Below are 14,081 nucleotides of genomic sequence, written 5' to 3'. Positions count from 1 at the left end.
TAAATATTCTAGATTAAAAATAAGTTTATCTGAAAATAATTTAACACGTTCATTGCCGTGATACCTACAGTGAAAGTCAAAAGAAAGTAAACACTCACGATTGATTTAGAAAATGTATTATTTTAAATGTATTATGAACTAATAATACAAAATAAATATATATAATTATTAACTTACTTAAGCAAAACAGAACAACTTGTAAACATTTAATTCAAATAAAATATATAAAAAAATAACTCCATTTGAACTTAAGATCCTCCAATTTTATACGTCAAAAAATAGTCATAATTTATCTTTTAAATGTTTTAGTTTTATAGGTGTCGCCATTTTTTTTAGAGGATCTTGTTAACATTTTATATTCTGTCTGAATTTATGTAAATTTCTAGAAAATTCCGAGAGATTTTGCGATGGAAAACTTTTTTTTAAACAGGAAAACATCATTGTTTAAAAATTCGTCTCTGAACGTGGTTTGGTCTTTAAACTAGCGATGTACAATAGATATTTTTCAATCGTCTCCCAATTTGTCTTTTATCTCTAACTTATTCTAACCTTTTCTCTATGCTTATGTTTAATTAGAAAAAAGTAAAAATTAATTTAGCCACATGTGTTATTCTGACTATGGCTAGTGCAATATCCTGTCTTCATGCCAAACTTTTTCTAATCCCTGAAAAGTCATTTCTTGTACATTTAACCATAAACCTATCTTTTAAATCTTTTATCCTACAGATAAATAATAATTTGTTAAATATTTATACTATTACATAACCTATTCTTGCAGATTTACAGCTTTTAAATTACTTTCTGGATTAGAAGAGGTTGATATTTCCAATTCGTTACCTTGAGGTTTCCTCGTGAAATAAAAATTATTCTAAACGCAAATACTAGATTGTTTTTAGCGTATCAAACAGAATGAACATCAAAATCGATTCAGTTTTTTCCCTTTCTTACACAATCATCGATGATAAATTATTCACAGCACGTAAGAGAAATTGAAAAGCTTGAACTCAGTGTTTGAGGGTGGATCTTATTACCATGGTAACTAATGCTATTTATTAGAAAGGTTTTGGGCTTTCATTTCTTTGCAAATTGCATATTTTCTGCGCTGAAGATTCAACATCGATCAACAAATCGATAACATTGAAAATCCATTTCCCGATTTAATCTGATTTATGAATACAGGACAAAATGGAGGGCGCATAGAAGTCTTTGAAATCTTGACGAAAAATCGCCAAATCTAGTTTTGCTTATTATCTCGGATTTTATGGAACAAGAACTAGATTTTTTGGATATGTTGTGCTAAACATTCTGGAGACATAAGCAAGATGTAAAGGTCTAGATGTAAAAAAGGTAAAACAATCCAATAATAAAATAAAGTAATCTGTGCGAAAGATGACTACAAGAATAAAATTGTAAAATTCGTAAAATTTAACCATGACCGTAAATCTCGATAACTTAAAGTTCCAAAGGGAATGTTTCTCCGATAAAGTCACAAATGTTTGAAAATGTTTTAAAAAATGGGTAGTCGATAATATTTTAAATATATTCAGAGTAAATATGAATTTTAAAAAATCTACCCAAAAAAATAGGCTCCACTCCGTAAAATGAGTGGAGCATATTAAGCATGAAGAATATCATTTATCAGACAACAAGGGGTGAAACGGATACGATCGATGAGAAATCTAGTTACACATTTAGTTCTCACCTAGGGATAATTAACCATGACAGTTTAATGCGTAGTTTAATGTAACACGGCCTTTTAGAGATCTAGTAGCCTAAATTTGTAAAAGTATATTTCAAACCATCGAATGCCTGTTATTATGGAGATGGCAGAAATCGACAAGACCGCTTATGCTGCTAGAAGCGCAGTCAAATTTGTTCATGAAATCTAAAAAAACTTAACTACTCGCGATGGCAAGAAACACAGATGTGCTTGCTAAAACTGTACCATTATAAGTCGTCGAGAGGCCATAAAAAGCAACAAATACTTTACTGAAATTGGTAAAAGATTAATATCTTCTGACTGAATTTTTTTTATTTTTTACCTAAGATTGTTCCCCTGTAAAATGAGCTCTGTCAAACCATCTCAGTCGGCGCGTCGCGCACGCCATTTTTACTTCAGCGATAGCTGCTTTCTGAAGCGTGTAAGCACGCTGTTGGCGATTCTTTGACAAAACCATCTCGACGTGCTTGACACTGCTCTCCACCGCAAATTGTTAAACAAAAAACCTCATTAGTTAAACTATGAAAACAGAACATATGCTATCGGCGACTGTAGTTATTTTGAGCAATGATTACAGAACTCTCTACAGGACATGCTGTTTTGGGACTATCAGTAAAAATGGGAGTGTATTCTGAAATGGATGTCGATGATAAAAATTATTCTTGGAAAATAATCTTAGTAACTTTGCAATGCTGGTAAAATAGATTATAAAGGGTCATTTCTAGAATATCGCAAGGCTGAATGGATAGAAAATCCATCGGACAGATTTGCACAGTTGGAAAATTAGTACCGACAAACAATATCTTATAAAAATAACACGTATTGGATAGCTTGGTATGTTGATTATAAAGATTCAAGTAATGTTCAAATTCATAAAGCAGAGACAACGGAACTAGAAATTTCGTATCCATAATCAACAGGAAAATGTCACAAATTGATAAATAAGAAGTTTTTTTCCAAATAGCGTGCGATTTATTATTTTTTTTCACAAATGTAGAACATGTGGGGAATTACTGTGAAATATCACAAACCTACTTTTTTAAGCAAAGATTGCAATCTGTCATATGGTGAAGATGATCAGGGTGGAGACCTTTTTCAGGAGAAGGGCGAGTTCTCATAACATTGCATAATACAATAATTTTGTTAACAATTCTCTGGAGCTGGTCATCCTATTATTATTATTATCATAGGAGATATTTAGATCATCCGCAAACAATGTTCCAGAAACAGATGAAGGTAAAGCATGAAGGACTTGAATTAATAAAGAATAAAAAGATTTTTCCTTGGGGCCCCCTTGTTTGGGCTAAATAATGAGAGAATGTGTAATGATATATCGAATTCGAAAAACATGAGTTTTTCACTTCAGGGGCACTTCGAAAAAATAAAAATCCTCATCCATTATTACTATTACTACAAGTTTGCATAAATTAATGAATGCGTTATTAAATTTCAAAATAAACAGTTTCTATTACCATCTATCTCTATTCTGGCAAGCATAAAAAGCATGAATATTAAAATGCAGTTCATTCAAGAATATAAACTTCAGACAGGATTTAGAAACAGTTGATAAAAATAAGCAGACAGCCAACAGAAATTACTATTTAAATAATGAAATAGCTCTATTTTTTTTGGCGTACTGATACTGAAAGTAAATGATGTAATGTGCGATTACGTTGCTCTAACATCTATCAGTGACTAAGTCATTTGATTAGAATATTCGAATACTCTGAGTATTTTATTGATGACATGGCTTAATTAGTCATTCATGTAAAAAAAATTCTGTATTTTTTGCATGTTACGTACAAATCAATGCAAGATTACAAAATTAAAAAATTCACGAGGAAAAAAAAATAACAATATCTGCCTTGAATATTGCAGTTTAAATAATTTAAATTTCTGTGCGATAGTAACGGCAAAATCTTTAATCTTACAGTGGTTAAATTATTCCGCTGGTAAAATTGTTTAATATTTATAGACATGGGACTTTGCGATGGATCAATCACGGCTTCCTGATGTAGAAAATTTTCAAAATTCTGCATACTAGCGTTCTCCCGATGCCAGTACAGCATTTTAATATTTTCAGAACAATGAAACAATCGCTTTATTTTCTTTATTTTTGATATATTGAGATAAGTGCCATCTTCTGAATGAGAGAAAAACTGATTCTAAAAGATTTCCAAACAGTTATTATAACGAGTAGTGAAATGCAATGTAAAAAGCAAAAAATATTAAAATTAATTAAAGCACAGTTTTATTAATAATTAAGATATCAAATAATTTTTCAAAAGATATGGAGGTTAAAACGAAAATTGAAAGCGCGTGAGGCGTTAGAAACAAGACCATAATGAAATTAGCTTGCAATAGATGTCAAATAGAAAAATCTTAAGGTATTAAATCAACATTAAATATTGTAAATGATTCAACTTCTGATATACTTAGAGAATTTACTTATTTATAATTTAACTTTGATATATATATTTAAACTTTACTTACTTATCCTACTTATTTATAATTTAAACTTTGATATCCGTACATTTGATTTAAAAAAATTTCTAGAATTTTTCTGACAGTTTGTCCGCTCAGTTAAAATAACTTTAAGTTCTGGGTTTGATAAGCGAACTTATAAAAAAAGACACTTTTCCAGGACACTTTGCTGTTGTCGTATGAGCTGCATTTTTCTCACGATATTTCTATTTTTTTAAGCTCATTATGATCCAGTCGCACTGCAGATCTACAGAATCCAACTTCGCTTCCGCGATCAGCAATCTGAAAATCCTGCCACTTAGCTATTCCGTCTGAACGTGACTTTAGTACCTGTAACTGCATATCGCAGCTTTTCTGCACGCGCATCATGTTTTTTGTGAATTTAGCCATTTTTAGACATTTTCGTTTTGATCTCAACTATGTCAGCTGCATTTTTTGTGTCTCGTTATCCGTTAGATTTTCGAATAAAGTTTATTTATATTCTATTATATATATACATAAATGCGTTACACATCCGCCATCCATTCTTTACTCTCCCGTTTCAAAGAAAGCAACATCATATATGAAAAAAAAATCGTTGCTTTTTTCTTTGACTTTAAAATGATTGAAAATATTTTTATTGACAGAAGAAAAATCCTCACTTTCAAGTAACTGGGCGTAAAAATATGAATCGGATGACGTCATCCGTTCAAAACATGCTGTGACGTCAAAGACCCGAAACATTATGATTTTCTGCTTGGCAATAAAACTCCGTACGCGGAAAAAATGCATAAAGCACGTGAAAAATGAACCGGCATTCTAACTCCCAGATGAGGAAATTCCACTCTAAAGAGGAATTTTCCCATTTGTGAGTTAGAAAGCCGTTCTAAAGAGATAGTTTCATATTTTTTTAAACGTAAATGGATCGTGAAATGGATGTAAAAATGTTCAAATAATCTTCAATGGATTTGTAAGTATCAAAACTCACAAAATATTATAACCAATATGGTATGCACACTTAATCCTTTGACCTACGAATTTATTTAACTTTCTAATTAAATGACACATCCTATTTGGGACATTTATTAATATTATTTTAATTTCTATAATAATATAAGGGCATTTGAGATATTGAAGCGTTTTTAATAGATTTTTAGATTACTTAATATTTTCACTTTATTGCAGATTTAAAATTAAAAAAAAAATTGATACGCGAATCGTACTTGTCATTGTATACTAAATGATTAATATATTTAATTAAAATCATCCGGAAATGGACAGGATTCATTTTCGATTTAAACTACAATACACTCCCGAGTATCCAGGCATCCTATCCGGAAGGGCAGGTGTCGGATGACAAAAAAGCCGGATAGGCCGAATTCTATGAACTCGTTTCTTTGTCCAGAATACCAGAAGTTTTTATACCAAAATTCACTATTATAATATGTATTTTCTCAATTCTTATTGAGTACTAAACCCTCCATTTAACTCAATGTGAACGCAGCAACGTCCGGTGAATCAAAGAAGCAGTTGCCGGTACCGTGTCGAGTTAAAATAGAAGGCTCTGTACTGGTAGTTTATGTCTGTTTATATACTGCACTGCTCGTTTCAAGAATTTCTTTGAGAAAAAGTAAGTTTAAGGATATAGAAAGTTCACATTTTAACGTAAATTCTGTAATGCCCAGTTTAAATGCTGGAAACATAAACAAAACATTAGCGTAAATCGTCGGCCTAATTCTTAAGAAAATTAACTCAAACTGATTTTATTTTTCACTGATAAATGATGATCCAGATGCGAAAAGGTAACCCTAAGATAAGAGTTAAAATTTACAATTTTTAGTTTTTGAAAACCTAGGCCGGATAGTAGGGAAGCCGGATAGTCACAAACCGGATACTCGGGACTGTACTGTATTTAAGAAATTCAAAATTTTAATATATCGGCACTTTTTACAATTGATATTTTACACGAATTCAGAAGATTTTCAATACTGTCTGAGGTACTGTATAAAACTTGGTTTTAAAAAAAGTACTGTAAAAAAACTTGAAATCTTAATTTTTTTTCCAACGCATTTACGGACTTAAATTCCACAAATTATAATTCATGCCATTTGGAGTGTTTTTAAAATTGAAGTATATGCATCTCTAACAGTATGGAAATCAGCTTTAAGTTTGCGACTAGTGTGGACACGATGTATTTTAGTAGGCATAAGGAACATGGAAGACCAAATTCTCACATTTTCTTCAGTCATCCAAAAGAGAATTGCTTCCTTCCGCTAAGCTGTAAAAATATATCAAAAAAAGTTCCTGACATTTTCCTATCGATGATAGATGAGCTTGTCCCACAGAAATAAAGACTTGGCCGTCGATTTTGTAAAGAAAGTGAAGGGAGGAAATGCACATATTTCGTCTTATTTGAAATAGGGTGGATACCGTAATCAATAGTTATGCTTTTTTTTATTTCCATTTTACTTATTCTAATTTTCAATAAATTTCAGATAAAGATGTGAAAAATAAACTGAAATCGGTTGGACCATTTGAGTGATCATTTTAGTTTCATCCAACCCCATGCAAAGAATTTTTAAATTTCTGATTCTTTCTCAGTTCAAATACAAAATCGAATCTACAGAGGAAATGACGGTACAAATACAAATTCCGAAGTGATTATATGCGAATAAAAATGCCATCATTTGAGATGCCTATAGTATTGACTGTCACCTTAACTGTACGTGAAAACAACTAATCAACGCTTCATTTTCAACATATACCTTAAAAAATACTTAAAGAATATTACATTTTCCATTTCCGGTTTTCCAATCATGGAACGATCTAACTCACTGTGTTTTTTGATGGGCATGAATAAGAAAGCATTCATTTAGTAAACGATGTATTTAAAAGAAAGCAAGACAGTGTTTCGTATTGAAGAACATGGCATCTTTTATGCCTTTGGCTTTGCAAAATAGGTTCATTTACTTCTTGCTTTGTGGTTAGGCCAAGAAGAGAATGTCTGAAAAGGAACAGTTTGGAAAAGATTGTGCATAAACGATATGCCTGTCTCGATCAAAGAAAATCAAAAATAAAGTTTTGCACATTCAGAACATCATTACTTCATTTCTTAAACAGTATCTCTGTTATTTGTAAGTGCGACCTACCTACGCATACCTATGACAAGAATTACATAATTACACAACAATAATTCATGCTTGGTGAACATAATGGCATCCTTCAGAATCGCTGGTGAAAAACACTTTTAGCTGTGTAAAAATTGTATCTCACAGTTTGGTGGTTACATATATTTAAAATTACATTTTTTTTTTGTCAAAAAGAAAACACCTTTTTAAATTCTCATTCAAAATTATGCCCAAAGTTTAATCATTTTTTTACAAAAATTAATTCGTATAATTCTTTTACAGTGATTAAGCGTTTCCACCAGCTATTGTTCATTTCAAAATCCCAAGACCAATATTTTTCGACGTTTCCACATCGCAACGGGATGGTAGGCAAGAAGTGATATTTTACTCCTCTTTATTCCATGGATGATCCCTATTGCCAAATATATCTTTTCATCTTTCTTCTCAACCCTTTTTCGAAAAAATGAACTGACGCATGCGCAAAATTGTGAAGGGTTACTAAATCCGAAAATAAACAATACCTACATCTGGATTTAAGAAGATTTTATATGTGGTAAACTTAAAACAGTGAATAGCGTTTGGACACCTTAAGCATTGAGTATCCAATTTTAATTCATTTTTAAAAATAACTACCAACATATTCAACAACCTTTCAATTGTAATCAAATTCCGATACTAATTGTATTAGAATACAGTTAAATCTTCTATAAAATTTTCATATTGTAGGCTGCATGTAATATCGAGATTTAAAAGACAATATTACAATGATTAACAAAATAAATGATTGAATAAGTCAATAAGCCAGGACATATCTTGAGATGAATTCATTTTAAATTTATATTCATTAAAAAAATTTAAATTTTATTGCAAGTATGCAAGTAGTAAAGACGTGTATGACACCGGTAATAATTTTTAACTTTTGTTATTTTATTCTTATTTCTTTTTTTTAATTCTAAAAATTTTAGAATTTCAAAAAATGGCAAGAAATAAATTTACCAAGCATAGAATGCCCCGAGAAGGCGCAGAGGCTGAAAATAAACGAGTTAAAAATCTTTCAAGTTGTGACTACAAATTTTGGTAATAGTCACGAATTGAGCATGGATATATCAAATATATTTATTTTTATATAAAGGATCAGTTGACTTTCCCTCTATTTTCAAAGTTATTTGCATTGAATCTCAAAGATTTTTATATCTTTGGGTGGAAATTAGTACCCCCCCCCCTCAAAAAAAAACATAGCAAAAACAATAAACTTATACCTAGGTACCAAATTATCAAAAATTGAGCAAATGAAATCGAAATTTTGTCGAATCATTCTTCGAATTCCAGAAAAAAATTAAAATTATTTAAAATTTGAGTAAAAGGAAGTTGAATGCGAGTATACTTACGGCTTCTATGACGAGCGTGTCTATCGTCCTTTCTCCACTGGCAATCTTTCGCATCGACATCACACTTCGCCATCCCAGACTGGTCGCCACTTCAGACGTGCCATTTCTGGTCTCCAGAATGTGAAGCTGGAATAAGAAAAGGAAAATTTAAAAATATAAGCCAAAATTCGGAGTAAAAAAAATAAAACGTTCAAAAGGGAATTTGCTCGAACTTGAGTATATTCTGAATGAATGAATCCATTTAGCATGAAGTCGATTGCCATGCGATGATTTTAGAAGTCTATCATGTAAAAGGAGATAAAGAATAACCCTTTTCTGCAAATTGTCAATCAGCCAATATCAAAAACAATTAAAATGAAACTTTTTATTTGGTCCTGTACTTTCGGTTCAAGAAATGTGTTGCTGAATTAATTGGCGCAAATATGTACAAAAATAAAAATTTCACCTTATTTTGCAAAAGTAAATCGGACATAAATACGAAAGTAAATCGATTCAAAATAAATGTTGCTATCTGCGCATTTTCACTTTTGTAACAGCCTTCTCTTAGAATGCAATTCGATAGGCTTCTACCTTGTATCGAAGCTTCACATTTTGCAGGAGTTTTTAAAATTGTTTATAGGTTTAATGTTATAGGTAAATAGCGTGACTCGACAAGCATGACTTAAAAACCGTTTAAAACATTTTGCAGGGTAGGCTCTCTCTTGGGTACAGCCGACCACCCCGCTACCACTGAACGAGGCAGTATAGACAGGATTTGTTGTGACCGATTGCAAGGTAGACTGTTGGACTTTGAGCTTTCAAATGTGGCACGCACTTCTGTATGTAGTCACTATTAAAGCCTTTTTTGCAAAACTTTTATTGAGAAACGAATCGAAGTATTAACATTTTTATACATTTACAAGCGTATTTTTTTGTACGTAAATTAAATGTTCAATTTTAAATTCGAAAAATAATCGTCTATCTGATTCGCATATTTTTAGTTTTAAATATATTTTTAACATTAATGTTAATTATATTTTTTAAAAAAGCATTTTTGCTACTGCATATAGACAGGCCGTTGAGGTGATCATTGTATTAATGCATTTTTTGTGGGCTCCTTAAGTTCATAATAGAGTTAAAAATAAGGTTTTAAAAATACAAAAGACGCTTCAGGCCTAAAACACTACATTCTATTTCAGACTGATTCAGTATTTATAGAAAGGGAACTTTTTACTTTCTCGTATACGTAATATGGAGACAGTATTGCAATCGTCAAAACATTCGTACTCGAAATGTTCATGAATCTCCATGCTTTAGACCACCCAGAGTTTGGAAAACACATTTCTTTCTTTCGTATGTGATAAAAAAATAACTAAAACGCTTTGAGCTAGATGGGGGAAATTTGGTATATTTTCTTTATACCAAATGTGTAGATTTCTGTCAAATTTGTAGTACGATTCATGTAGAAGAAATATCTTCCAGGTGTCCGAAAGCACGATAACTATGAAAAGAAGTGATCTCTATAGATAAAATTAGGTACACAAACATATCTATAATGTAGGAGCCTGTTAAATATTGAGCCAAATCTAACAAGGGGTTGGTCGTCTGTCTGTCTGTCTGTCTGCTTTCAGAAATGTACAAACTCGATCACTCAAAATACAATGACTTTAATCTATCACATTTGGCATATGATTTTGTGACTACAAGTATCGCTCTATATCAAATTTTTGTTTCGGTCAGTTGAAACAAAATGTGTTTAAAATATAAATTTTATTTTTATATATTGATAATCGCATACAATCTATTCATCGGCAAAATCTTCGCGATAGATTCAAATTGATAAATTCATGCCAAAAGTTAATATTATTCAATTATTATACGCTAAGACCATTCAAGGCGTTCCCTGGCATGAGAAGTGTATTATTTTCAAGCTACTGTAAAAAATGGCTTCACAGTTTTAAATTTCTTTATTTCCTTCCCGTCAATAAGTTTTTTTTTCTAGAAAACTGCTTTGTTAAGAAAACTGTTTGTTGTTTTTAAAATCTTTTTACACTAGTTTTCATTTAAAAGAATTCATATTAGCACCCGTTTCTCCTTATATCAATCATAATTGGATTCTAGATGCCATCTGAGATTCAGGTTCCTATCATATCCATTTTATCATTAAAAAGACTGTACCATTCGTAACTGTTCATTCCTTTCCTATCAACTATTTGCTTACTTTTTCAGAGAAAAGAGTTCAGTTTAGTTTCTGCATTCCAGTTTCCTACTTATTATCAGAATTCAGAATGAAAAACTTTCGTAACAATAATAAAACTGAACTTTTTTAAATCCGAAAAATGAACTAAAACGAACGCGAAATGTGTTATATCAAAACTTCAAAGTAATTTTTGATATAAAATAGAAAAATTCCAGAAATCAAACAGATTTTTTAATCCCTATATCCACCTCTTGTTTCCCAAACTCTCAACAAGAAGAGATAACTAATCACAATATTCCAGAACAAATTCTTTTTCCATTTTTAAATGTGTAAAAAAAATTAATAAGTAGGTTACATTATTTAAAAAAAAATTTTCATAAGGGCAGAAATTTTCATTTTTCCCGATCCCATTCATTTCAATCTATGCCTTTAAGTAGCCTTTCAATTATATATATAATTTCATGTCTACATTAATTTTGTGAAGTATTCTGTGAATATGAATATAAATCCAAAGTAGTTTTGTCATATGCAGCAGAAAATGATGAACAATTCTTCATCTAAGAGATTAAAATATTAGATATCAATTTATTAACTAACATTTTGAAAATGATATAAAAGTGTTTTTATATATCTGCAAAGCTCAAATCAGACCTATAAAAAATGAGATATACAAGACAAGGGTGGGAACGTTATGCGTGCAAAGCAGGGAAGTCACCATTATTCTAATTTAAGAAAAGCGAAAGGTAGAATATATTTGTCTCCGAAAGCAGAATGGCAGACACGCATTAAGTAAATGGAACATGGAAAATGAAAGTTTCTCAGAGGCGTGAGCTCCGCCATGCACTTGTGGGTTTAGCTTCATTTAGTTATATTAGCATCCAGTTTGAAATCAATACTAGGACTATTTTGGGACAGACGTCGTACTTTGGAACAGCGCTCAAAATAACAAGGACCACAACTGAGCTAGTACCCCCCTCTTCAAATGTTCACACCATACCAGCGGGAGGACGTTTGGTCCCAACGGATTTAACATGTGCTAGACCCGCTTACACGGCGGTTCTTCGGTGGAATCGAACCTGAAACTTTTCGGTTCCGAAGCCGAGACCTTACCACTAGGCCACCGCGGCCCATGAACTTGTAGGATTTTGCTCTTATGACATTTTGAAACTGAATCGCTTACTTTCGAACACTGCAATCAGAATGAACAACGATATCTGACAACTTGTATTTATGCATCTCGTTTTCTTTTCTCTTTTTCCGAAGGATAAGATTCCATATTTTCCTAAACAAGTTTCAACTAGTGCTGGGGATGAAAGCTTATTAAGTTCCACGTTTAAAATTCTGATTTATAAATTCAACAATGTAAATAAAAAATTTTGATTCGAATTGAAATTTTCAATGAATACTACAATCAAATTATCCTCAAACAAGCCCTATATTTCCGTCCTATATAAATCTATCTACTAAATGTGTTCTATTATCAGAAGTAAAATAGCAGGCAGGCTACTGGGCGATAAAGACAACGAATCATGAAAGATTCCTGGCAGAATGCCAATATTCCAGTTAAAGAATGCCGTGTTCTTTTTTTCCAGGTTGGAAGAAAAATCAAATCGATTCTAAGTGCGAATTTAACAATAAACGGGGCAAATAAAAGAACTCGGCTCTTTCTTTTTCGATATTAAATAACATTTTATGATATCAGAAATGACAAAAAAATTCAATATACAGTTTTCGCACGGGTGCTAGATTTTTCCCTCTCTATTCTTTTTTCAAAAGAGAGCTTGTAATATATATTCCTATTCATAAATTCCACTAATAATTTGTTTCTCATAATTTCCATTAGTTATGACCTATTGTAAAACTATTTATTGATCATGATAAATAATAAAATTCACGGATGCAGAGTCCCTAATCTTTCTTGCATACTCTCAAATAAATGTATTATTTCCATGCCCTGCTTGCGAAAAAAAAAGTACTTTTGAAAAGGCCGTGAACGCATCGAGTACTCATACTTTTATTTTCAGTGTTTCTCATGTGTGTTATGTGCTTACAATATACAAAAATAAATCGGCATTTGTGTATTCATTGCCACATACTATTGGCGGAAACAAATGAAGTAAAAGCATATTAGCTTGCCAGCTTTGTCGATATTGCATGTGGTTCACATGCTTGAAATACCTAAAAACTGAATATGTTTTTCACGTCTTTTTTCCAACCACTATTGGAAACAAATTTGACATAATGTTGTACTTAAACCCATATGCCAAATTTGATTTGGGGGGGAGATTTTTGAGTTCTTACATTCATTCACATGCAAAAATACAGACCGATAGACTGTCCAAGTTTTAAAGGATTTGATTTCAACTTTCATATCTATCTATACTTTAAATGTTAGTGTATCAAATGTTATTCATTTAATTATCTTCGGTTTGTAATTAGCTTGTTAAGTTGTATTCGGAGATCCGCGCAGACAAATTTCCTCAAAATTTACTTCATTCAAAATGACAGAAATTTATAAATTTGATATAAAGACCATATCCCAAATAATATCATCAAGGCTCAGTGCTTTTGAAATATCGGGTTTACAAAAAGAATGTTTTCCGGACTCTGAGAAGTCTGAAACTTGGAGATAGATCAAAATCTCGAGCTCGCTTTTTTATTTTCACTTTTTTCTCACATACTTAATATGCGAGAAAGTAAAAAGAACTGCCCATTTCTTCGTGTTTGCAGAGATGGAATTTCATAGTAACATTTTTCATTCATTTCTTAACATTAAGAATTAGATTTTAATACTTCAAGAAAAAAAAAATTATATTTAACTTCGATTCCATATGAAAAACACCATCCGATACCAAATTTTAGGAAGACTGATTAATATATTTCCTAATTTGTTATAATAGAATGTTTACAAAACTAAAAAGGAGCAAATAAGAAAGTTTTTAGAATATGCCATTTTTAATTTACTAAAAAAAGTTCCAGGAAAATAACCTACAAGAGTGATGTGTTGAAAAACTTAAGAAATTTTAATTAAAAAGTTTATTTTCAATATTTTAGTCTTTAATATATAGGATGCTCTGTTAATGGAGAGTCCAAATCTGAGAATTATTAGTAGGCATAAAAAAAATTGCAGTGGAATAAATTGAGGGAGCACGCACGGTGTTTAGGTGCAGGTTGGGAGGACAAGAAGTAGAATAACAAAAAAG

At 31.3% G+C, this 14,081-nt stretch overlaps 1 protein-coding gene across 5 annotated transcripts in view; it reads right to left on the bottom strand.

Moving 5' to 3' along the window:
- LOC129976061 (uncharacterized) overlaps window positions 1-14,081 on the bottom strand; it is a 180,552-nt gene that overhangs the window by 13,179 nt on the left and 153,292 nt on the right. For all 5 annotated transcript variants that reach the window (XM_056089420.1, XM_056089419.1, XM_056089421.1 and 2 more), the window contains exon 8: window positions 8,700-8,825. In XM_056089420.1, the coding sequence (XP_055945395.1) occupies window positions 8,700-8,825 (126 nt within the window). The remainder of the gene's footprint in view (window positions 1-8,699; window positions 8,826-14,081) is intronic.

The sequence above is a fragment of the Argiope bruennichi genome, chromosome 7 (assembly GCF_947563725.1).
Source record: "Argiope bruennichi chromosome 7, qqArgBrue1.1, whole genome shotgun sequence".
NCBI lineage: Eukaryota > Metazoa > Arthropoda > Arachnida > Araneae > Araneidae > Argiope > Argiope bruennichi.
The sequence above is the reverse complement of the archived record's forward strand: the minus strand, read 5'-3'. Positions and strand labels throughout refer to the sequence as shown.